At 43.8% G+C, this 23,734-nt stretch overlaps 1 protein-coding gene across 2 annotated transcripts in view; it reads left to right on the plus strand.

The window, feature by feature from the left end:
• The window catches only part of chtf18 (CTF18, chromosome transmission fidelity factor 18 homolog (S. cerevisiae)), a 25,921-nt gene continuing 2,187 nt past the window's right edge, over positions 1-23,734 (plus strand). The window contains exons 1-20 of one of the 2 annotated variants that reach the window (XR_010014841.1): positions 1-97; positions 1,397-1,555; positions 2,383-2,503; positions 2,992-3,226; positions 4,059-4,151; positions 4,229-4,281; positions 5,270-5,414; positions 7,579-7,791; positions 8,458-8,555; positions 9,215-9,338; positions 10,607-10,746; positions 10,834-10,927; positions 11,347-11,445; positions 16,228-16,358; positions 16,891-17,014; positions 17,829-18,053; positions 18,936-19,085; positions 19,163-19,322; positions 19,427-19,459; positions 22,840-22,928. Coding sequence is in view for 1 of the 2 variants with exons in the window: in XM_063010413.1 (XP_062866483.1) it covers positions 10-97; positions 1,397-1,555; positions 2,383-2,503; positions 2,992-3,226; positions 4,059-4,151; positions 4,229-4,281; positions 5,270-5,414; positions 7,579-7,791; positions 8,458-8,555; positions 9,215-9,338; positions 10,607-10,746; positions 10,834-10,927; positions 11,347-11,445; positions 16,228-16,358; positions 16,891-17,014; positions 17,829-18,053; positions 18,936-19,085; positions 19,163-19,293; positions 22,840-22,984 (2,568 nt within the window). In the remaining variant the exon portion in view is untranslated. Of the gene's footprint in view, positions 98-1,396; positions 1,556-2,382; positions 2,504-2,991; positions 3,227-4,058; positions 4,152-4,228; positions 4,282-5,269; positions 5,415-7,578; positions 7,792-8,457; positions 8,556-9,214; positions 9,339-10,606; positions 10,747-10,833; positions 10,928-11,346; positions 11,446-16,227; positions 16,359-16,890; positions 17,015-17,828; positions 18,054-18,935; positions 19,086-19,162; positions 19,323-19,426; positions 19,460-22,839; positions 22,985-23,734 lie in introns of those variants that run through there. The other variant, XM_063010413.1, reaches the window with a different exon arrangement.

Here is a 23,734-nt window from a genome sequence, read left to right on the forward strand (position 1 = left end):
GTGTCTAAAATGGACGAATATGATGAAATGTACGGGATTGAGGATGATTTCGAGCAACAGTTTGCAGATGAGCTGGAGGTGATGGCTGAAATGGACTGTAAGTCACTTTTAAATAAATTAAAGTGATTTACTTACATAACAGACTATAAAAATACATGGAAGAATATCATAGTGACGTCGACGATCAATAAATATGTCAATATAACGTAAAATTTTAGTCTTAAAGTGTAATTAACCGCTAGGTCTTTAAGTGGGTTAAATCCCAAATGGATATGTGTTAGTAGTGTAGTGCACTAGATAGGGATGATGTCATATGTACTGTATCACATGTAGTGCCCAAATGTAGGGAGCTATGTGTCATTTGGGCATAGCGTTCATGTTTACCTTAGTGGATCAGTCAAGCAACTAACTACTTGTTAATCGTCGCTACCCGCCCCATCCTGGTCAGGGTGGCGGTGCGTCCTGTACTACCAGCAAGAAATATAAGCAACCAGTCTAACTTCTGCACGAATTTAGAATGTGGAATGAAAATGGTGTACCTAAAGCAGGCACCAACATGTAAAACTCCCAACAGACAGTGTCTGAAGGTAAGGATCGAACCCAGATTCTTGGGACCCATGCTGCTGTGCGGCACTCACTAAGTTGGAGGTCAATATTTCGGTGCGTCCTGGACTGCCCGAGGTCATTCAGGGCAGCCAGTTCACTTTCCACGTGAATTTGATCTGGAAGGTGGGAGGAAACTGGCGTACCATGGACATGGTGAGAACCTGCCAGACTCCTCACAGACCAGGGGTGAGGATCGAACCCAGGTCCTCAGGACCCGTGCCACAGTGCGGCACCCACAGCTTTCACATGTAGTTAGGCAATGCTGTCAGACCTTTGTTTTTAGTAACTAACCATGCTCACTGAATCTTATTAATCTCACTGAACGCCTTGGGGATGAACTGGAACGCTGATGAAAACAAGACCGGGTTTGTTGGCCAACATTTTGGCCATGGTGGCTGACCTTACAGATGCTTATTTCTTAAAGTGAATTGGCACAAATTCCCACAGACATTCTGCTCCCTTGGGGGAACTTTCCACAGAGTTTTGTAGAGTTTGCTCAAACCAATGCCTGTGGTTTTGGAATGGGATGTTGAGTCAGATCTAAACAGGTGTCCAGATACTTTTGGCCACATATGCTGTGCATATAATAAAGAGCTCAGACCGTGTAGAACAGTTGAACCCTTATCAGAAGTTCTTGAACCTTTTATCCCTCAAAGAACTGGAAACCTAACATTTTTAAAGGATGTGTGATTTTTCACACTTTAATGCATTTGCTCATAACTGTGGTAATGATGGTGAATATGACATCATACTGATCTCAAGTTCTGATCTACTTCTCTCATGTTTGCAGTCGGACCCCCCCGTGAGACGAAGGTATCGGAGTTACGAATTAAGAAAGCGCAGACGTTCGAAGAAGCCATCGCATCTGGTGAAGCAGCTTTAAAGAAACCGGCTACCACGGAACCTGCTGATGGTCCAGAACACGAGTACGGAAGCGGCGAGTCCCTAAGTGAGTATATACGGTTGACAGATGGTCAGTATAGAGTAATGAATATAAAAATATGAACAGATCTCGGAATTAGACACCTAGTCCAGCTCCTCTGACACCTGTTCCACCCCTGCACTGGCCAAGGAGGGGTGCAGACTAGCACCTGGCCTCTCCAAATGCGTGTGAAGTCGTTTGCTGATTCTTTACAACAGCCAGCAGTGAATTCCCAGTGAATACAGAGTAACACTATGCTTTTGTTTACTCGTGCATGAAGCAGGAGTCATTGTTGTGGCCGCATTAAGGTGAAACCCTTTTCAACCGCCCTCCCTCAGACACTGCAAGTCCTGGACTGGACTAGACAGAGCAGATTTGGTGGTTCTTGAAATGCACTTGACCATATGAACAAATTTTCTGTCATAATAAATTGACCATTTGGGTTTTCTCTTCGACCCTGAAGAGAGGCCACTGTTCCATGCATTTGTGCTTTTGGACCCACTGTTGGTACAGAGGATGTGTCTTCAGGTGAGCTCTCAGGAAGGTAACTTTTTCATTGCAATGCCTGGGGTTCAGTCTGGCATGCGCAGTCAAAATAGCCCTTGTTATACGGGCACAGAGAAGTCGCCAGCTGTATGTACCGAGAAGAAGTCTCATTTTTGAAAGTGTGTTCCAGTTATTTAGTCACAAAGAAAGAACAGCTGCAAAAGTGATACCATTAATGTCCTGTGTAGTTTACAAGCAAAAGTATGTAGACACCCCTTCTAATTATAAGTACAGGATAGAGTTTTAGATATACCCATTGCCCAAGTGTACAGAATAAATGCAATTACATGAAATGGTTTTTTTTTCAGCCCCCAAGGCAAAGAAGCAGAAGCAGGATGTGGCCAAAAAGCTCCAGTTTAATGCGGCTAACGGTGATGACATCACTCCACCGTCCTCGCCCGAGGTTTATCAGACGTCAGAAAGGACCAGGTAAAACGTGGCTTGCTAACCAAACACAATCTTAGCTTTCACATTACATAACCTCCCAAAATGTGCATAGCCACGCCTATTTCGTAACAAGGGACACTGTAAAGCACCATTTTTCAAACCCTGGGTCGCCAAGAGCCGGAAAAAATGGTTCACAGAGAACAATAATAATGAATAAACTGGTATGTGAACGCCCCCTTGTAGAGGCTTTATGTTACGTCTTGTAAATCACAGTGGGATCAGATTGTGCAGAGCAAACCAGAGTGTAAGATGCATTGTTTGTGTTGCCCGAGTTGAAAAAAAAACAACCCTGCTCTAAAGTATGGTGGTGGTAGCACCACGTAATGTACAACGCTAGTCAAACTGATCTGAAACTGAAATCTAGGGTTGGGTCCGTGACTGGGTCATGTAGTGGATGAAGGTGTCGGTGAATAATCTTTGTGATGATATATAATAAACAAACATGTAAACGTATGTTCTTCTTCGTACAGATCTGCATTTGCGCGCACCCTCTCCCCCGAACGACCGGCAGCCGCTGGGACGCTTGGCATGTTGGACATCAGTGGCTTTGGGGTGCTACAGGAATCTCCAAAGAGGGCGACAGGGACACAGAAAGCGACGCGGCACGTGTTGAAGCGCCCACCGGCTACAGGAAGTTACGTCACCGTCACAGACTCTCAGGGAAACCGGGTTTATCTCAGCAGCAAGGAGGAGCAGGATGACAAGGTGCTGATGGACGCTGCTGTACACACGGACAGTCAAGTGAAAAATTTGTAGATGTTTATGTGTGATGCTGGGAATCCTGATTGTGCTCGAGGAGGGTATATTTGCCTGCTCCACGCCCCTTATGACGTGTGTGCAGTCCCTTAACCCCTTCTTTTTCGCACATGGGGCTCATCCACTTCTGCACAGACGCCTCAGTCTGCTAATCAGGGTTCTTACACAGCGTGTAAAGACCCCACCCACTTATTCTGGTGTCTTCCCACCCAGCAGACTCGGTGGCCAATCCTCTCCACCAATGCCGATCCCTGCTCTGATTGAGGAGAACGAAGCTAAGCCGTATGCACCTTATCACCTGCACTTTGACGAGTGCAGTGCAGCTCAGCGTTGTGTACGGAGAGACACACCCCGAGAGCACTCTTTTCTCATCTCTGTGCAGGCGCCATCAATCAGCCAGCAGAGGTCGTAATCGCACCAGTCATGAGAGAGAGGGAGACCCCATCCGGCTTAGTCCCGCCCATATCTGAACAACAGGCCAATCGCTGTTCGTGTGGCAGCTCAGCCTTAGGCGGCAGGCAGAGCTGAGATTCGATACGATGTATTCGAGATCCCAGCTCTGGTTCCAGCGTGTGTTTTTACCGCTGTGACACCTGAGCGGCCTTGAAAAGCGTTTCTTAACGACTTTCCAGGCGTTAGAAATTGTGAGCTGGAAGGGCTTCGATTTCAATCCCTCTTCCGCAGTTTGCTGCCTAGAGGCTCATATGGTTGGTGGCACAATAATGAAGATGTGAACAATTGTGTCTAAACGAAATGTATAATAAGTCGTGTCCTGTCTTAGGTGCCAGATCCACGATTTTTCCGAAATTCCTATAATGCCCTGGGCCTGCTGGCTGTGCCTATCGAAGTTCTCAGAGAGCAAGCGTCGGAGAGAGTAAGAACCGCACACGTTCACGTCATAACCTTGAGTGTCAGAGACGTCGTATTTTAACGGATGTTCTTGTTCCGCAGCGTCACCGTCAGTTGGTGGAAGAATCACAGAGGCTGACGGAGCTCCTGAACAGGTAGACCAATTCATTAGGAACAGCCATTCCACTTGTATCCAGAGTTTCCACTGAATAGTGCAAAAAACATCCAGTGAGCGGCAGTTCTGCAGGGAAAATCTCCTCTTGATGAGATAGTTCACAGGGAAACAGTCAGACTGGTTCAAGCTCACTCACCGTACCGGTAAATCATGCTAGTACTGGGATCTTCAGCGGTGCAATCGTCAAATCGGGCATCTACACACAGACATGATTGGCTATGTCTGAGGGGGTGGGACCACTATTCTAGAGGCAGCCACACATCCAGTGCGGCCAGTGATTTCATGGAAGCCAGACCCACTGTGACCCTGACCAGGATAAAACGCTGGTAAAACATAAACATGCAATGAAAATTACTCTGTGGTATCTGGTGAGCAGAAAATCATCATCCACATCAGGTTCCACCAAAAACAGGAATCTGAGCATACAGTGGGCACAGGTTCACTCAAATTAGGCGTGTGAGGAATTGAGGTGGATCTCGATTTCTGCTCTTTTCATTGTGATGCTTCATAACCCAGTAACTCAGCTTCAGCTCGCAGACTGATGATCTTCCATTCTCCTGAAGAATTCTCTGATACTCTGTGAACCTGATTTTGAACTAAATCGCCAAAGTGACTTACAGTAGTGTTACCGTATACTGTTTAAGCAATTGAGGGTTAAAGGCCTTGCTCAAGGGCCCAACAGTGATAACCTTGAATTGGTGAGGCTTGAACCAGTGACCTTTTCATTACTGGTCCAGTAGCTTAACCACTAGGCTACAACTGCCTGTTTTTAAAGTATGAATTATTTTTTGCATAAAAATATTTGTCTGGGGTCCAAAAAGTTCCAGTCTTAATTCCTCCGTCCATTTGTGGTAAGAACATGACCAACTCAACAATTAAACAGTTGAACAAATGCCACAAATGTTTGCCATAAATATCTTCACATGATTTAAACGTCCCATACCAGATCACAGTTTTATTGTCTGTAGCGGTATAGATCCAGAGCTCCTTGTGGACGAGGAGCCGGAGAACGCCGAGGATGAGGAACGTGATGCTCCTGATGAAGCCTCGTCCTCTCGACTGTGGGTCGACCGCTTTTCACCCAAGCATTACATGGAGCTCCTGAGCGATGACGTGAGTCACAGTGTTAATTTTGACAGCAAATTTTGATTTAGCTTTAGTCATAGTCTTTTAACTAAAATGTAATTTAGTTTTAGTCATAATTTAGTCATCTGAATTGTTTTAGTTTTAGTCTAGTTTTAGTCGACTAATTATCTTAAGAATATAGTCGAATAAATATACAGTCGATTCAGTCGACTAAAATATATGTTTGTTTGTTTATTAGGATTTTAACGTCATGTTTTTACACATTGGTTACATTCATGACAGGAACGGTAGTTACTCATTACACAAGTTTATTCGATTCTCAAGGTTATATCGAACACAGTCATGGACAAATTTAGTATCTTCAATTCACCTCACTTGCACGTCTTTGGACTGTGGGAGGAAACCGGAGCACCCGGAGGAAACTCACGCAGACACGGGGAGAACATGCAAACCACACACAGAAAGGACCCGGACCGCCCCACCTGGTGTTCGAACCCAGGACCTTCTTGCTGTGAGGCGACAGTGCTACCCACTTAGCCACCGTGCCGCCCTAAAATACATATAAAGGGTGTAAAATGTAAATGCTTTTTTATCAGTTCCCTTAAATTATTTAAGTCATTATATACACTTACACAAAATGAAACATTTTAAACCAGTTATGGAATATTATTAATGTTTGAATATGCAATACACACAAAACCAGATTTAATTTATTTCAAACAACATCTTTATTTGACCAGTAGGCCTGCTCTGCCTGAAACATATATGCATTGTTCATAACAAATTGCATATTACATTCTTTATAAAACTGGGTACCGTTAAAGCAGCTGTGCCGTTATGTTGCCATTATACTGCCAGCAGTGCCAGATGTTGTTTCAGATTTGTTGTGTTTTTACCCGAGATCGTCGCCCCACATGGTTTACACATCGTCTTGTTTTTCACGACGTCAAATGAGACATGTGTCCATATATCGACTCTCCTCTTTCTCCCTGTTGACATTGTGGAGTTAACCTGGTTCCATGAGTAAAGAAAGTTCACAGGCTAGTCTGGTCTTCCCGGGTTTAGATCAAATTTGTGCGAAAATCATTCGTCAACGAAATTAACACTGGTGAGTCATAAGTCTCACCACTATGAGTCAAAACTTTTAATCATATAAATAATGTCTGATTTTCAGGTAAAGATCTTATAAAACAGACGTTTGTTTGGTGCGACAGACTGATACGCTAGTCCTCAAGTGCTCAACAGGCACAATTGGTCACGTCTGATATATAAATGCAGCTTTGCGTCTTTTCAGTTTGCAATTAAAGAGATTGACTAGATTACCATGCTTTGGGGAGGGCAGAGGGCAAAGTTGAGTCAGGATCTCCAGCTTTTGGGACGAATCAGAATGTCTGTTGTGAGCCGGGCCTTCTTATATAACACAGAGCCTGAATCCACGAATGCTCTTCTTTACTGAAGGGGCACAAATTCCCATAAGCAAATAAATGTAGGTGATGCCCAACAGGCTCATTGTTATGTGTCCATATCACTGGTAGCTCGTTGGTTAAGGTGCTGCACTAGTAATCAGAAGGTTGCCCGTTTAAGCCCCCACCACGGCCAAGTTTCCACTGTTGGGCCCCTGAGCAAGGCCCTTAAACCTCAATTGCTTAAGATTTGAATAAAAGCATCTGCAAAATGCCACAAATGTAATGTAAATAATAGGGATATAACGATGCACCACAAGGCAGTTAATAACCGATTCAATTATTCCACGATTCAAATCAATTTGACATGTATAATGAATCGATATTCACTTTAAACAGCAGAGGGCGCTGGCGCTATACACCTCGCCTGGCTGACGTCACTGGCGCTATACGCCTGGTTGCCAGATTCGAGGTTGTTCTGCCTAATTAGGCTTAATTCAAAATTGTTTTGCATAGTCTGTACCTACCTCAGAAATAAAAGGACATTCATTATTTAGATAGTTAAAAGATAAGCACAAATACAGTGTTTTATTTTCTTTTTTTCTTTTTTCAAGAGAAATAATAAAAGGAAACTTTGTCATAATTTGGAAAAAATCGTATTGTGAACCCAGTATCGTGAATCGTATCGTTACATCCCTAGTGAACATATAGTAAGTGTATCTGTGATGCACGCAGGACTTTTTGAGCTTGTTACTGGGATTAATGGGTTTGTGTGTTTGTGTCCTCAGTTCACCAATCGCTGTCTTCTGAAATGGCTCAAGCTTTGGGACACGGTGGTTTTCGGTGTAGAGAAGAAGCCTCGGCCGCCTGTAGCGGAGGCCCGGACGAACCCGCCTAAGATGCAAAACCAGAATCAGAATCAGCGGTTTAAGACTAAAAGCCAGATTACTGAGGAGATCCTGGAGGCGGAGCTGGACCAGTACAAACGGCCCAAATTTAAGGTCTTTGTTCACCTTTGTAGTCCCTTTTGCCCTTAACCTCCTCCTCTTTTTCCTAATTCCTGCCCCCATTTCGAGTGTAGATAAAGTCTCCCTAAAATTTGCCTAGTTAGATTGTGTCGGTCTTCCAAGCTGTGCCCATACGTCTGTATGTGTTAATAAAGACTTTTTGGATGACGACCCGGTCTCCTGGCTCCTGTATGCAGAATTTCTAACACCAAGGCAATGCGTCTGCACGAGTGGTGGAAGAATACTTCGGTCCAGTGCTGGCTGTAGAAAAGAAGAGCCAGCCTGCTTCACACGGCTCATTCGGGGTGTGTGCGCTTGTCTGTCGTCCGTCTTGGCCGGCATGGAAGCCGTGCCTGAGGCGGGGCTTAACTATGCCAGGCTGTGTAGCTGCCCTGTTAGCTGGGTGCCAGTTTAACGAAGCTGGAAACAGACCCCGTCTCAAACAGCATTCTGTGCTACATAGTGTGTAACTATACCATTAAAAATGCACTCATTTAGTGTACTACAGCTGACGTAGCTTTACATTAGCTTAGAACATTAATTAGGGTTCTTCAGGGTTGTTCCCACCCTAAAGCTCTTGCAGATTTGCACCGAGCCTCTAGTGACCCCCCGATTCCACAATTTTGGAGGCGTTTACTGATTCATGTTCGCTCTCTTTAGGTTGCGCTCCTGTCCGGGCCTCCTGGACTCGGGAAGACGACGTTAGCCCATATCATCGCCAAGCATGCAGGATATAACGTAGTGGAGATCAATGCCAGGTAAAGACCTCCATCTCCACCCAACCACCCACCTCTCATTTCTGCTACTGTTCTAATTGTGGGACTAACTGACCAGAACAGAAGGTTGTCCAAGAATCCGCTGGGTCAACTGGGTCAAAAATATACAGACATCACTTTTATTTGCTTTCCTCTGTAAGGTCACTTAACTTTAAAAGTGACCTGCCTTCCAAATTTCTTCTTAGCTAATTGACTGTAGCTAGTGGGTGACCTCTCCATGTCCATATAAATAGGGCTAGTTTGACTGCACACATCGTAAAATACATGGAACAGTTGTCTTTTTGTCTGTCTAGAAGAAAATCCAAATCGTTACTTTGTGCTTGGAGGTAATTTTTTTTAATCTAGATGGCTACCTGTGACCCAAGAACCACCGACAAACACTTCCGCCTTTAATTAGAAGCTGCTGGACACTGTGGCACTATCCACAGTCGAGTGAGCTTTACAAGACGAGATAAATTAAACAGACAGAAACATAATACCTATTTTGCCTTTAAATGACACGTATGTAAATAAATAAATTAAATGACCATGGGCCTGCTGTCTGGTTAGGGCCCCGACTCGAGCGGTGGAGAAATACAGAGAGCGTAGCATGTCTCACCTTACATGTTGACCCCACGTTTAAAACCCTCTCTTTTATCCAGTGACGACCGCAGTGCCGAGCTCTTCCAGAAACGTATCTACACTGCCACGCAGATGAAGTCGGTCCTGGGTGCCAACGAGAAGCCGAACTGCCTGGTGATTGATGAAATCGACGGCGCTCCCTCGGTAACGTGACTTATTTCTTTTTTATTATTATTGTTACATAACTCTGCTCCAGAATAGTTGGGACAGTAGGTGAAATATCAGTAAAAACACAGTGCTTAAGGTTTTTCCCTCATGTTTATTGTTTCCGTCGTGTAAGTCGTTAGCTGTACAGCAGCATGAGCCTTGCTTGTATTTTTTACTCCTGGCAGGCAAGTCTGACACCTGCACTCTGTAATTACACATCCATGCTGTTGTAACACGTGCAGTCTGGGGCTTTGTGTCACCATATTAAAGCAAGCATCTAAACGGCAGCATGTTCGGTGTTAATGATGGACTGATAAACGGGCATCTAATGCACCCTCATATTCTGGGTTTCGATCTTTTAAATAGGGAATCTGAATAGACCTCTAATATTTCTATAAATAGAGAGGATGACCTGTCACATGTGCATCAGTCTATTTCGGGTCACCTCATGCCCAGGGAAGGTGGCGTTTCTGGACGTTATTGACACATTTCTTTCGTGTGCCATAGCAAAATCCTAAATTGCATTTTGGGATGACGTAAGACTTATTTATTCAGTTTTCCTGAGCCCATCTTTTAATAATATTATGCACTGAAGAGTAGAAAAGCCGTTTTCTTGAACTGCTTTATTGTTTTCTTGCACTTTTTTTGTTATTTTATATATTTTTTCATGAAGAACAACATGAACATCAACCCCTACACACAATTACAAAACAGATGATCAAACAAAATACAATTAGAGAAGAAGAAAAATAAATACAAAATTAAACAAATTAAAATAACTAATAATAATAAAAATATAACAAATAAATAAATAAATAAATAATAATAAACAGGTAATTCCCTATGGTCTTCCTAACTCATCCATAAATGTGTTCCATAATGTTTTCTTGCACTTTTAAAAAGAAAAAGTACCTTTGTTTTTTTCATTCTCATTAAGCAGTTCATCCTGGTCTGGGTCACAGTGGGTCCTATTCTACCCAGAAACACTGTGCATAAGGCAGGAATACCAAGACAGGGCAGCAATTTATTTCAGGGCTTCAGATTCCTCCCTTTCCCCAAAATACAGCCAATTAAATCTGTGTAGACGGCCGGCCAGCTGATAGCACCACTGATATTTGAAAATGAAACAGACTGTTTTAACTTCAAATATCTTCTTTTTTAACTCTTTTTAACTGTTCACCTACTGTCCCAACTTCTCTAGAATAGCGGTTTGCATTATAGTTAATAATAATCGTTGATCTGCTCTGTGTGTGCGGTTGCTTCAGGCTGCCATCAACATCTTGTTAGCGACTCTGAACAGGAAAGACAGTCGAGAAGGAGAGGACTCGACCTCTAATCCCCTGAAGAAAAAGAAAAAGAAAGAGTCTGTGCTTCTTCGGCCAATCATCTGCATCTGCAACGACCTGTGAGCCCCCCGTGTCTTTTTTTATCCAATGAAATGCTTCCTTTTAGTGAAGCCGTTTACACACTTCTGCCCTGTCTGTCTCCACAGATACACTCCGGCCCTGAGGCCGCTGAGGCAGCAGGCGTTTCTCTTAACGTTTCCCCAGACGCAGCAATCCCGGCTGGCACAGAGACTGGCCGAGGTGAGCTTCATTTCTGTTAAGTATGTGGACGACTTACCGTTAGCTTAATTTAGTGAGTGTGTGGGAATTTGTGCCCAATGAGTCATTAGTGAGGTTGTTTGATAAGGCCTGGGTCCTAAGTGTTATCCCAGTTCATCCCAGATTTGATAATGGGGTTGATTGCATGGCTCTGTGCCGCTGTGCAGGCTGGAACAGTCAGTCTAAACCCAGTGATGAACCATATAATTCTATATAATCCTACATATCTAATATCGTACACCTGATAGCAGGAGGCGTGGCTGAAACACCTGAACTCAGTAGTTAGGAGCGGTGTCCACATACTTGTGTTTATAGTGAATGAATTGAAGCAGAGCTTGTGTGAACAGAACATTTGGTTTATGTCTATTTTGTGTGTGTGTGTGTGTGTGTGTGTGTGTTAGATCACACGACAGCAGGGTATGAAGGCCGACACGGGCGCTCTGATGGCCTTGTGTGACAAGACGGACAACGACATCCGTTCCTGCATCAACACGTTACAGGTGATCACGTGCACGTGTCCGAAATACAAGAACTGAGACTTCACCATCAGACATACAGGGTTTTTTTTATTGTCCCACCAAGATTTGTCTTTTTTGGTGATCGCTGCAAATGCTTAAATGCTTAATGCTTCAAATTTCTTGAAAATCATGAGATGAAGGTTTGCCTTTCATATTATTCAGAGCAGAGGTTCTCAAAGTATGTTACGAAGAAGACGTGTGCTGGAGTGCTAAGCATAAAATATTTTATCTCTAATTTTTGTCATGTTTGATTGGAACAGCGGGCAGGAAGAATGACACCAGCTCTTCTTACACCAGTGGCCAGTGATAGCTAAGCGGTTAAGGTAAAAGGGCTAGTAATCTGAAGGTGGTTGGTTCAAGTCTCACATCTGCCCCTGTTGGGCCCTTGAGCAAGGCCCTTAACCCTCAATTGCTTGCAATGTACCGGACGTCTAACAGTCGGGCACGATTGGCCGTGCCTGAAGGAAGGGCAGTTGATGGTGTTCCTGGTTGCTGCTGCAAATGCGATTTTCGAAACGCCTGCGCAAGTGAATAGCATTGCGGGACTCTCCGTACGCCATACAGCTCTCTGTGAGAGACAACAGAGGAGGGAAGTAAAGATGAGGAGGGTGAACTTTTGTTGAAGTCGGATTAAGAAAGGAAAACAAAACCTGATCCTAAACATGCTCACTGTAGAGAAAGGCTAAATGCAGACTGTCTGTTGTCTGAAGAGTTAAAGAACTGGCCGCTCAGGTGGCGCAGCGGTAAAAAGACACGCTGCAACCAGGGCTGGATTCTGAGTACGTGGTATCGAATCCAGCTCTGCTTCACCGGTTCGAGGCTGGGCGGCTGTATGGGGGGCGGGACAAAGAATCGGATGTGGGTCTCTCTCTGTCAGAATGCGATTACGACCTCTGCCGGCTGATTAGAGGCGCCTGCACAAGAGATGAGGAAGAGCGCCCTTAGGGTGTGTCTCTCCGCATGCAACGCTAGGTGGCGCCAAACTCATCAATGTGTGGGTGGCAAAAATGCATCCGGCTTTGCCCCACTCACTTGCCCATGTTTCGGAGGGGATGTTGGTTAGCTTCGATCTCCTCGTCAGGGTGGGGATCGGCATAGACTGAGAGGAAGCACGATGCAAATTGTACAATTGGATGCGCTAAAGGCGGAGAAAAAGGGAAAAAAAAAAAGAGTTAAAGAACTGCTGAAACCATTTTAATTGAATGTGTGACGCAGCAAAATAGCATGTAATATAACCACGGTGTAGGCACGGTGTAAAACAAAATAAATAAATAAAGTAAAATCACATAATTCTACATTAAATCCTTCAGAATTTTACAGCATCCTTTCTTTTTTTATTATTCTTGTTGGAAGCACAAATTCATCAATTTCACATAAGTTATATACTGTATATATATATACAGTATATATATATATATATATATATATATATACAGTGTATCACAAAAGTGAGTACACCCCTCACATTTCTGCAAATATTTTATTATATCTTTTCATGGGACGACACTATAGACATGAAACTTGGATATAACTTAGAGTAGTCAGTGTACAACTTGTATAGCAGTGTAGATTTACTGTCTTCTGAAAATAACTCAACACACAGCCATTAATGTCTAAATAGCTGCAACATAAGTGAGTACACCCCACAGTGAACATGTCCAAATTGTGCCCAAAGTGTCAATATTTTGTGTGACCACCATTATTATCCAGCACTGCCTTAACCCTCCTGGGCATGGAATTCACCAGAGCTGCACAGGTTGCTACTGGAATCCTCTTCCACTCCTCCATGATGACATCACGGAGCTGGTGGATGTTAGACACCTTGAACTCCTCCACCTTCCACTTGAGGATGCGCCACAGGTGCTCAATTGGGTTTAGTCCATCACCTTTACCTTCAGCTTCCTCAGCAAGGCAGTTGTCATCTTGGAGGTTGTGTTTGGGGTCGTTATCCTGTTGGAAAACTGCCATGAGGCCCATTTTTCGAAGGGAGGGGATCATGCTCTGTTTCAGAATGTCACAGTACATGTTGGAATTCATGTTTCCCTCAATGAACCGCAGCTCCCCAGTGCCAGCAACACTCATGCAGCCCAAGACCATGATGCTACCACCACCATGCTTGACTGTAGGCAAGATACAGTTGTCTTGGTACTTCTCACCAGGGCACCGCCACACATGCTGGACACCATCTGAGCCAAACAAGTTTATCTTGGTCTCGTCAGACCACAGGGCATTCCAGTAATCCATGTTCTTGGACTGCTTGTTTTCAGCAAACTGTTTGCGGGCTTTCTTGTGCGTCAGCTTCCTTCTGGGATGACGACCATGCAGACCGAGTTGATGCAGTGTGCGGCGTATGGTCTGAGCACTGACAGGCTGACCTCCCACGTCTTCAACCTCTGCAGCAATGCTGGCAGCACTCATGTGTCTATTTTTTAAAGCCAACCTCTGGATATTACGCCGAACACGGGGACTTAACTTCTTTGGTCGACCCTGGCGAAGCCTGTTCCGAGTGGAACCTGTCCTGGAAAACCGCTGTATGACCTTGGCCACCATGCTGTAGCTCAGTTTCAGGGTGTTAGCAATCTTCTTATAGCCCAGGCCATCTTTGTGGAGAGCAACAATTCTATTTCTCACATCCTCAGAGAGTTCTTTGCCATGAGGTGCCATGTTGAATATCCAGTGGCCAGTATGAGAGAATTGTACCCAAAACACCAAATTTAACATCCCTGCTCCCCATTTACACCTGGGACCTTGACACATGACACCAGGGAGGGACAACGACACATTTGGGCACAATTTGGACATGTTCACTGTGGGGTGTACTCACTTATGTTGCCAGCTATTTAGACATTAATGGCTGTGTGTTGAGTTATTTTCAGAAGACAGTAAATCTACACTGCTATACAAGCTGTACACTGACTACTCTAAGTTATATCCAAGTTTCATGTCTATAGTGTTGTCCCATGAAAAGATATAATGAAATATTTGCAGAAATGTGAGGGGTGTACTCACTTTTGTGATACACTGTATATATATATACACAGTATATATATATATATATATATATATATATATATATATATACACTACCGCTCAAAAGTTTGGGATCACTTGCAAATTTCCCTCTTTTCCAAAGAAAAACACATTTTCATGCAATTCACAAACAATTTAGTCCATTACACAATTATTTTAAATGTATCAGATGATTTTTGAAGAATGAAAATGTTTGCATTGAAGCCTATTTTTGTATAGAGGCCTATTTTGCATATAGTCCTATTATCAGCCATTCTTAGTCCTCTGCCTCAATCTCCTGGTTTGGCTGCCAATCCAAGTTAAGAATGTTATTAGGCTAATTGATTGTTAGGAAACCCTTTTTTAATTTTGTTGCACAGCTGAAAAACGTTATACTAATAAGGGAGCATAAAAGGGAGCACAACATTCTAGGTTAGTTTAGTATCTGAAGCATCAGCAGTTGTTGGCTTGCTTACTGGCTCAAAATGGCCAGAAAGAAACAATTTTCTTTAGAGACTCGTCAGTCTATTGTTGTGTTAAGAATGGAAGGCTACTCAATGCGAGATATTGCAAAGAAACTTAAAATATCTTACCATGCTGTTAACTACTCCCTTCAGAGAGTAGCACAAACTGGCCCTAATAAGGACAGAAAAAAGAGTGGGAGGCCCCGATGCACAACTGTACAAGAAGATAAATATCTTAGACTGTGCAGTTTGAGACAAAGACGCCTCACAGGTTGTCAACTGACAGCTGCACTAAATGGAGCCCGTCAAACACCAGTGTCAGCATCAACGGTGAAGAGGTGACTTCAGGATGCTGGACTTCATGGCAGAATTGGCAAGAAAAAGCCATACCTTACACTGGCCAATAAAAAGAAAAGACTGCGATGGGCCAAAGAGAAAAGACATTGGACACTGGAAGATTGGAAGAAGGTGTTGTGGACAGATGAGTCCAAGTTTGAGGTCTTTGGATCAAACAGAATAACATTTGTGAGGCGCAGGAACAATGAAAAGATGCAAGACCAATGCTTAATGCCAGCTGTCAAGCATGGTGGAGGCAGCGTGATGGTCTGGGGATGCTTTGAAGGTGGTAAAATAGGAGATTTATATAGAGTGAATGGGATTTTGAAGAAGGAAGGCTACCACAAGACATTGCAACGCCATGCCATACCCTGTGGACAGCACTTGATTGGGGCCAATTTCATCCTACAACAGGATAATTACCCCAAACACACCTCCAAAATGTGTCAGCAATATTTAAGAAATAAGAAGTCAGCCAGAATTTTGACTGTAATGGAGTGGCCAGCACAGTCTCCGGATCTGAACCCTATTGAGCTGTTGTGGGAGCAGCTGGACTGTATGGTACGGAGGAAGACTGCATCAAGCCAATCCATGTCATGGGAGATGCACCAGGAAGTATGGGGTGAAATCACATCAGATTACCTCGAAAATTGACAGCTAGAATGCCTAAGGTCTGCCAGGCTGTAATTGCTGCAAAAGGTGGCTTTTGTTGATAAAGGCTAAATTTGAAGTACACGGTCATCATTTCCATCAAAATAATTTTTTTTTACTCAGACAATGTCTGCATGTCCTGTTTATTAGCTATATTTCCTAATCTCATGTGTGTTTTCATTGAAAACAAGAAAATTTCACAGTGATCCCAAACTTTTGAGCGGTAGTGTATATATAAATATTTCTTATCATGTTATAAATTGTGCTTGCCTACTTTAAAGACAACATTGTGTGTGTGTGTCAGTTTTTACACGGTCGCGGTCAGAAACAGCTGGATCAGCGGATGGTGAATTCTATGTCCATCGGGTTAAAGGATCAGAACAAGGGACTTTTCTCCGTCTGGCAAGAAATCTTTCAGCTTCCACGTACAAAAAGGTCCAAACCTATTTACTGTATATATAAGACTAAGTTATATGTGGTTTTCATTATATACACACATGCACCAGGGTCTCGGGTTCGAGTCTCTTGGTTTGCTTGGGCAATTAACATACTCAACAGCAACAGCGACTCCTACTGTCTGGTTGAGGTGCCGGGAAGAAATGTAGAGGAATACATTGAACATGTCGGTGTTCTGTGTAGGAATGCAGGCGGTAAATCACGCTAGGCCATTACTGCTGGGATCCAGGGTTCGAATTCCCAGTGGTTATTTTAGTATTGACCAGACGTTTACATACAGACATACGTACATGCTTTAGGGGGCGTGGCTGAGGCAGTACATTAGATTTCCTTACTGTGTACGGAAGAACACGCTACACTGTCTGTATTTCTCCACCTGCACCTCGGCCAGACTGTTACGGCCACCGCTGAGACTCGAACCCGGGTCTGGATAGCTAGCGCATCAGGTGTTTTTCGATCCGTATTTAGGTTGGAGTCATGTGACTGATTTATTTCGTTTTACGTATTTCAGGAAGCGGATTGGCAGAGATGCTTTTGGGGGGTTGGAGGAGGCGGGGCTTAGAGACACCAGCCAGAGGCTTCAGCATATCCTTCACCTGGTGTCATCCAGTGGAGAACACGAGAAGCTCACGCAAGTACGTAAACGTTATTTCTGCATTTTTATATGTTTGATTGGTGTTATTTGATTAGAAGTAAAAATGCACAGCAGGTGGCACAGCAACATGGGTCCTCGGGAACCTGGGTTTGAACCTTGTTGTCTGTGTTTTGCGTGTCCAATCTGAGGTTAATTGGAACAGGTTGCATTTCTCTTTGCTTGAGTGGTGGAGGATACACATAGGGCACAGCGTGACTCCACTGCTGACAGGTGTAAAGAAGCAAGTGTCTTCTGGGCTGAATTCCTTTCTGGCTCTGGGTGTCAGACAGTAATTGAAAGTCTGAGTGTGCCTTGCTTAGTCCCGGATTTGTACACATAGGGGAGGGCTGACTTTCCATACACCTGTCTGGTGAAAAGAAGTGTCCTGGTGCTAGTCTGCAGCTCTGCCTGGCCAGCGTGTGCATAAAGGGTGGGATTGTAATGGGTAATTGGAAATAAATAAATAATTAAACCATAGTTAGTCTCTTTCTACTTACATTTCTGTTGATCAAAAGCCAACTTTGTCACCCCCAGTTTTCCTATTTGGATATATCTAGTTCCCCACTGCATTAGTGACTTCTGTCCAGTTCTGTGAACTGTATCTTTGGGGAGCACTTTTTTTGGGGAGTCTTTTTTTCCCCACACACCAGCCATTGGTGGATTTTCTCAGCGAGAGTCATGCTATGCCTCGTTTTCCTCCACCACTCGCACAGGTACCTCGAGCAGACAGCAGGAGTCGCTGTTGCAGCTGCCCGTCTTCAGAGCTCAACAACTCAGCGTATTAATCCATCACTTCTCCTCCGTCTCTCTGTCAGGGTCTGTACGATAATTTCCTCAGTATGAAGCTGAAGGACCCCAGTATGTTGGGGGTGTGTGCAGGCCTGGACTGGCTCTGTTTCTCCGATACGGTCAATGAATGCGTGATGCACGGACAGAACTACTCGCTCATGCGATACCTGCCCTTCCTCCCGGCCGCGTTCCACCACCTCTTCGCCGCCAACAATGTCCCGCGCATCAGTTACCCCAACAGTCAGTATGAGGTAAGAGCAGTTCGAGCCTTTCAGTAGGGGTGGCCGGGTCCTATTCAATTTTTGGTAAATAGAGGCTAATTAAGTTCATTTATACGCTCATTATTATTGTTTATTTTATTTTAATGATCCTCTGGGTCGAACATACAAGCACATCAAATTTGTTTGCCATTTTGTGGTATAGAAACTTCTAAATGGCCTCCTTATTCTATTTGTGATTTTTTGCCTATATAAATAAGGTTAGTTAACAGCTCATATTAAGAGCTACATGGAACAGTGGTCTCTTGCCAAGGTAAAAACGGGGAAACTCAAACTAGCCCTGCTTGTGCGTATTGTGAAAAAAGAAATTTGATGCAGAATAACCCTTATAATTGTATGTTTTATTATGAATAAAATACATTATGTGTGGATTTCATGATCAAAGTAGGGTTGCCAGGTGTTTGGGTTATCATCATGACACAAATACACACCATGCCTGCAAACGGGTTCAAATCTGGCAACCCTGGTTGAAAGCACGTAAAGCAAAACACTTTTCAGATTCTTGTTAGAGGCTGGATGTAAGTTGCCAAATAATTAATCACAGACCCATCAAAAGTGCGCGCACACAGTGGAGTAGCAGTCTGATACCTCGAAGTCTGGGGTTCGAATTTTAGCCATTGGTAGAGAGAAGTGGCCAGAGAGGGCATGTGCTAGTATGTGTCTCTCCCCGGCCAGCACGGGGGTGGTGCTAGAGGCCGAAATGACTAGATTGGGAGAAAAAAAAAGCTCAAAGTCATCAGTCTCTTTTGTAGGTGGCGAATTTGGTCCGCTCCAGTGTCCGACTCTTTGTTCATGGTTACTTGGTGCAGTATTTCCGTGATAGTTGAGTAACCGAACGATCCGAACTATTTTCAGGCGCTAACGAAAACCCAGCAGACCAAGAACGCTGTCGTTGCCATGTTGGCCGAGATCCCTCCTGCAATACGGACTCGAATTTGCCAGAGCAGCCTGTGCATGGAGATCCTCAGCCTCCTACTGGAGCTCATCTGTCCCAAACTACGGCCGGTACGTCAGAGTCTTTGATGGTTTGTTATTTCGCCTTTGTGCGCCGTACTTGACGCTTGTGTGTCGTTGTTTTGCAGATCAATCCTCAGCTGTACAGCACCAGGGAGAAGCAGCAGCTTTGTGAGCTCATCGATACCATGATCAACTATAACCTGACCTACAGACAGGAACGCACCCCCGAGGGCCAGTACACCTACGTACTCGAGCCGTGAGTAAACCAGTGTTGCCAACTCCTCAGTAAGGAAAGTAGCTATTGGCTGTCCTAAAAGTCGCTAGAAGTCGCTAAATGACGTCATCGCTTAATTTGCATCTGATCCATTTGCATGTAATTGACGCTGTAGAAGAGAGGAATAACATCGTGGGAGAGACAAAAAGTGGGTAAAAACACCCTAAATATGTTTAGAACTACAGATGAACGTTCTTCTGTTAATTCTTGGTTTGTTTTTGTTTTTTAAGAAAACACTGAGCTACTCTGGGCAGGGTTGCCAGATTGCGACAGTAATTTTCAGCCAAAATGCATGAAAAAACGCCCAAAACACAGGATAAGCAGATGGTGTTTAGCATTTCACAAATAATAAACCAGTTAAACCATCATGACCTACAAATTAATATCTTAAAATGTACAGATCAGTAATTATACATTATAAAGGACAAATTATTTTTGCTTGCATGTCTTTAAAGTAGCCTGCCAAGTTTGTAAAATGAATGATTTGTTAGGACACACAAACCTTTGCAAGTAAATAAAAATAAACTTGCAAGCAAAGAAAGGTTGCCCTCTCGTACATATGAGAGGTTGTATGTACGAGACTTGCTTACCTTCATATTCAACTCAAATCACTTGTCTAACATATGAATCAGTGTATTGATAGGCGGGGCAACAGTGTCTTGGACTGGAAAGAATAACCTGTCAATCAAACTTTTGACAACGGGTTGGATGTGGTGGGAGAAGGTAGGGAGAAGGGAGACCTATTTATATTCCACCTGCTTTAGCAATAGCTTTTTTTATTTATATTTTAAGCTGCCAAAATAATTACAAACCAGCCCAAATTTTGTCCACCTGCCAAAGTGTGTTTTTTCCTGCCAATTTCCAACAAAATCCGCTCATTTTGGTGGAAACACGCCCAATCTGGCAACCCTGACTGTGATACTGACCGCCCGTGCTTTGGGACGGGGGAGGGGCTCACGGCAGCTCGACCCGCTGCTCGTTGAGGACAGTAACTGCAGAACAATATAATTTTATATAACAGTTTTTACGTTCGAGTCTCCAAAAGTCTCCAATAACACCAGAAAAAGTCGCTAGATTTGTCGCTAGTCGCTTTTTTGAAAAAAAGTCGCTAGAGGGGTCTGAAAAGTCGCTAAATATAGCGACAAAGTCGCTAAGTTGGCAACACTGGAGTAAACGCCTCGAGGGCACAATATGCGATCAGATCAGATAGGGTGTGTTCGAAAAGCTAGTCATCTCTCTACATAGACGCATTTTACGTCATCCTACACGCGCTCCCGAGAATGAGGCTGTTCGAAATCCTAGATGCCTTAATATCCTCACTAGTGAGGTATCTTAAAATTTAAACGCTATTTTGACTCAAGAACGAGGGAGCATGCGAAGCGTCCTTCGTGATCAAAGGGTGCACAAGTGTTTTTATTTGCAAATTCGGGCTTGTCAGTGAATTTAACCGTCTTCGGTACATGACGGGAGATGTTAGTTGACACGCTAGCGCGCTGTGCCACCTCATCCCATTGGTTTGAATGGCATGATGCTAACTGTGTTAGCTTAGTAAGTGAAACCCGATGGAATCGCTGTCTAAGTAGTGCGTCTGAATGACCTGCCTTATAAGTCAATGACTTATTAGAATCCTCTCTACTGAGGCAGCTGCCTGTGTATGCAGTAAGACAGCAAGGCAGCTCACTATATATATATATATATATACAGTGTATCACAAAAGTGAGTACACCCCTCACATTTCTGCAGATATTTAAGTATATCTTTTCATGCGACAACACTGACAAAATGACACTTTGACACAATGAAAAGTAGTCTGTGTGCAGCTTATATAACAGTGTAAATTTATTCTTCCCTCAAAATAACTCAATATACAGCCATTAATGTCTAAACCACCGGCAACAAAAGTGAGTACACCCCTAAGAGACTACACCCCTAAATGTCCAAATTGAGCACTGCTTGTCATTTTCCCTCCAAAATGTCATGTGATTTGTTAGTGTTACTAGGTCTCAGGTGTGCATAGGGAGCAGGTGTGTTCAATTTAGTAGTACAGCTCTCACACTCTCTCATACTGGTCACTGAAAGTTCCAACATGGCACCTCATGGCAAAGAACTCTCTGTGGATCTTAAAAGACGAATTGTTGCACTACATGAAGATGGCCAAGGCTACAAGAAGATTGCCAACACCCTGAAACTGAGCTGCAGCACAGTGGCCAAGATCATCCAGCGTTTTAAAAGAGCAGGGTCCACTCAGAACAGACCTCGCGTTGGTCGTCCAAAGAAGCTGAGTGCACGTGCTCAGCGTCACATCCAACTGCTGTCTTTGAAAGATAGGCGCAGGAGTGCTGTCAGCATTGCTGCAGAGATTGAAAAGGTGCGGGGTCAGCCTGTCAGTGCTCAGACCATACGCCGCACACTACATCAAATTGGTCTGCATGGCTGTCACCCCAGAAGGAAGCCTCTTCTGAAGTCTCTACACAAGAAAGCCCGCAAACAGTTTGCTGAAGACATGTCAACAAAGGACATGGATTACTGGAACCATGTCCTATGGTCTGATGAGACCAAGATTAATTTGTTTGGTTCAGATGGTCTCAAGCATGTGTGGCGGCAATCAGGTGAGGAGTACAAAGATAAGTGTGTCATGCCTACAGTCAAGCATGGTGGTGGGAATGCCATGGTCTGGGGCTGCATGAGTGCAGCAGGTGTTGGGGAGTTACATTTCATTGAGGGACACATGAACTCCAATATGTACTGTGAAATACTGAAGCAGAGCATGATCCCCTCCCTCCGGAAACTGGGTCGCAGGGCAGTGTTCCAGCATGATAATGACCACAAACACACCTCTAAGACGACCACTGCTTTATTGAAGAGGCTGAGGGTAAAGGTGATGGACTGGCCAAGCATGTCTCCAGACCTAAACCCAATAGAACATCTTTGGGGCATCCTCAAGCGGAAGGTGGAGGAGCGCAAAGTCTCGAATATCCGCCAGCTCTGTGATGTCGTCATGGAGGAGTGGAAAAGCATTCCAGTGGCAACCTGTGAAGCTCTGGTAAACTCCATGCCCAGGAGAGTTAAGGCAGTTCTGGGAAATAATGGTGGCCACACAAAATATTGACACTTCAGGAACTTTCACTAAGGGGTGTACTCACTTCTGTTGCCGGTGGTTTAGACATTAATGGCTGTATATTAAGTTATTTTGAGGGAAGAATAAATTTACACTGTTATATAAGCTGCACACAGACTACTTTTCATTGTGTCAAAGTGTCATTTTGTCAGTGTTGTCGCATGAAAAGATATACTTAAATATCTGCAGAAATGTGAGGGGTGTACTCACTTTTGTGATACACTGTATATATATATATATATATATAATATATATATTATATATATATATTTCAGACTGTTAGTGCAAAGAGTCACCTCTCTATTGCACACAGTGTAAACTAATAAAGCAGTGCAGTGTTTCCTGATCTGGCCTTCAGAGACAAACTGTTAGTCTTACGGTTGTGTTTGTTTTTTCCGACGTTCGAACAGTAACGTAGAGGACGTGGTGCGTTTTTCCGGGCTGCCCCCTCGGAGACAGCTGACCTATCAGGTGAAGCAGCTCATCGCCAGAGAGACGGAGCTGGAGAGGATGAGGAGGGTCGAGCGGAACCTGCAGAAGCGCAACCCTCAGAAGGTGTGACGCAGCAGCAACACACAATACCACAGTGTAATAACTTACATATTTAAATGTGTTGAGTCCATGTGAATGTGTGATACCGATCGTTTTGAGTATTAGAGGATATTTTGAAGGGTACTTCTAAATAAATGATCAGATTTTTTCCCCCACCTATATTCCCACCTTGGTGTGGTGTTGAGGCTCAACATCCCATAATCTTAGAAGATTTTGTAATAATAATAATAATAACAATGTAAGGAATAATAATACAAATCTACTACTCATACATAAAGAGAACAAGCAGCACTTTCATTGTACTATATACCTTGCCTCATTGTTGTGGCGACATCTGTTGGTAAGAAAGTGGAATTGCATGTGTCATGGATTTAGGCTTGACCTATACACCGATCAGCCATAACATTAAAACCACCTCCTTGTTTCTACACTCACTGTCCATTTTATCAGCTCCACTTACCATATAGAAGCACTTTGTAGTTCTACAATCACTGACTGTAGTCCATCTGTTTCATGCTGTTCTTCAATGGTCAGGACCACCACAGAGCAGGTATTATTTAGGTGGTGGATCATTCTCAGCCCTGCAGTGACACTGACATGGTGGTGGTGTGTTAGTGTGTGTTGTGCTGGTATGAGTGGATCAGACACAGCAGCGCTGCTGGAGTTTTTAAACACCTCACTGTCACTGCTGGACTGAGAATAGTCCACCAACCAAAAACATCCAGCCAACAGCGCCCCGTGGGCAGCGTCTTG

The sequence above is a fragment of the Trichomycterus rosablanca genome, chromosome 15, assembly GCF_030014385.1.
Source record: "Trichomycterus rosablanca isolate fTriRos1 chromosome 15, fTriRos1.hap1, whole genome shotgun sequence".
Lineage (NCBI taxonomy): Eukaryota > Metazoa > Chordata > Actinopteri > Siluriformes > Trichomycteridae > Trichomycterus > Trichomycterus rosablanca.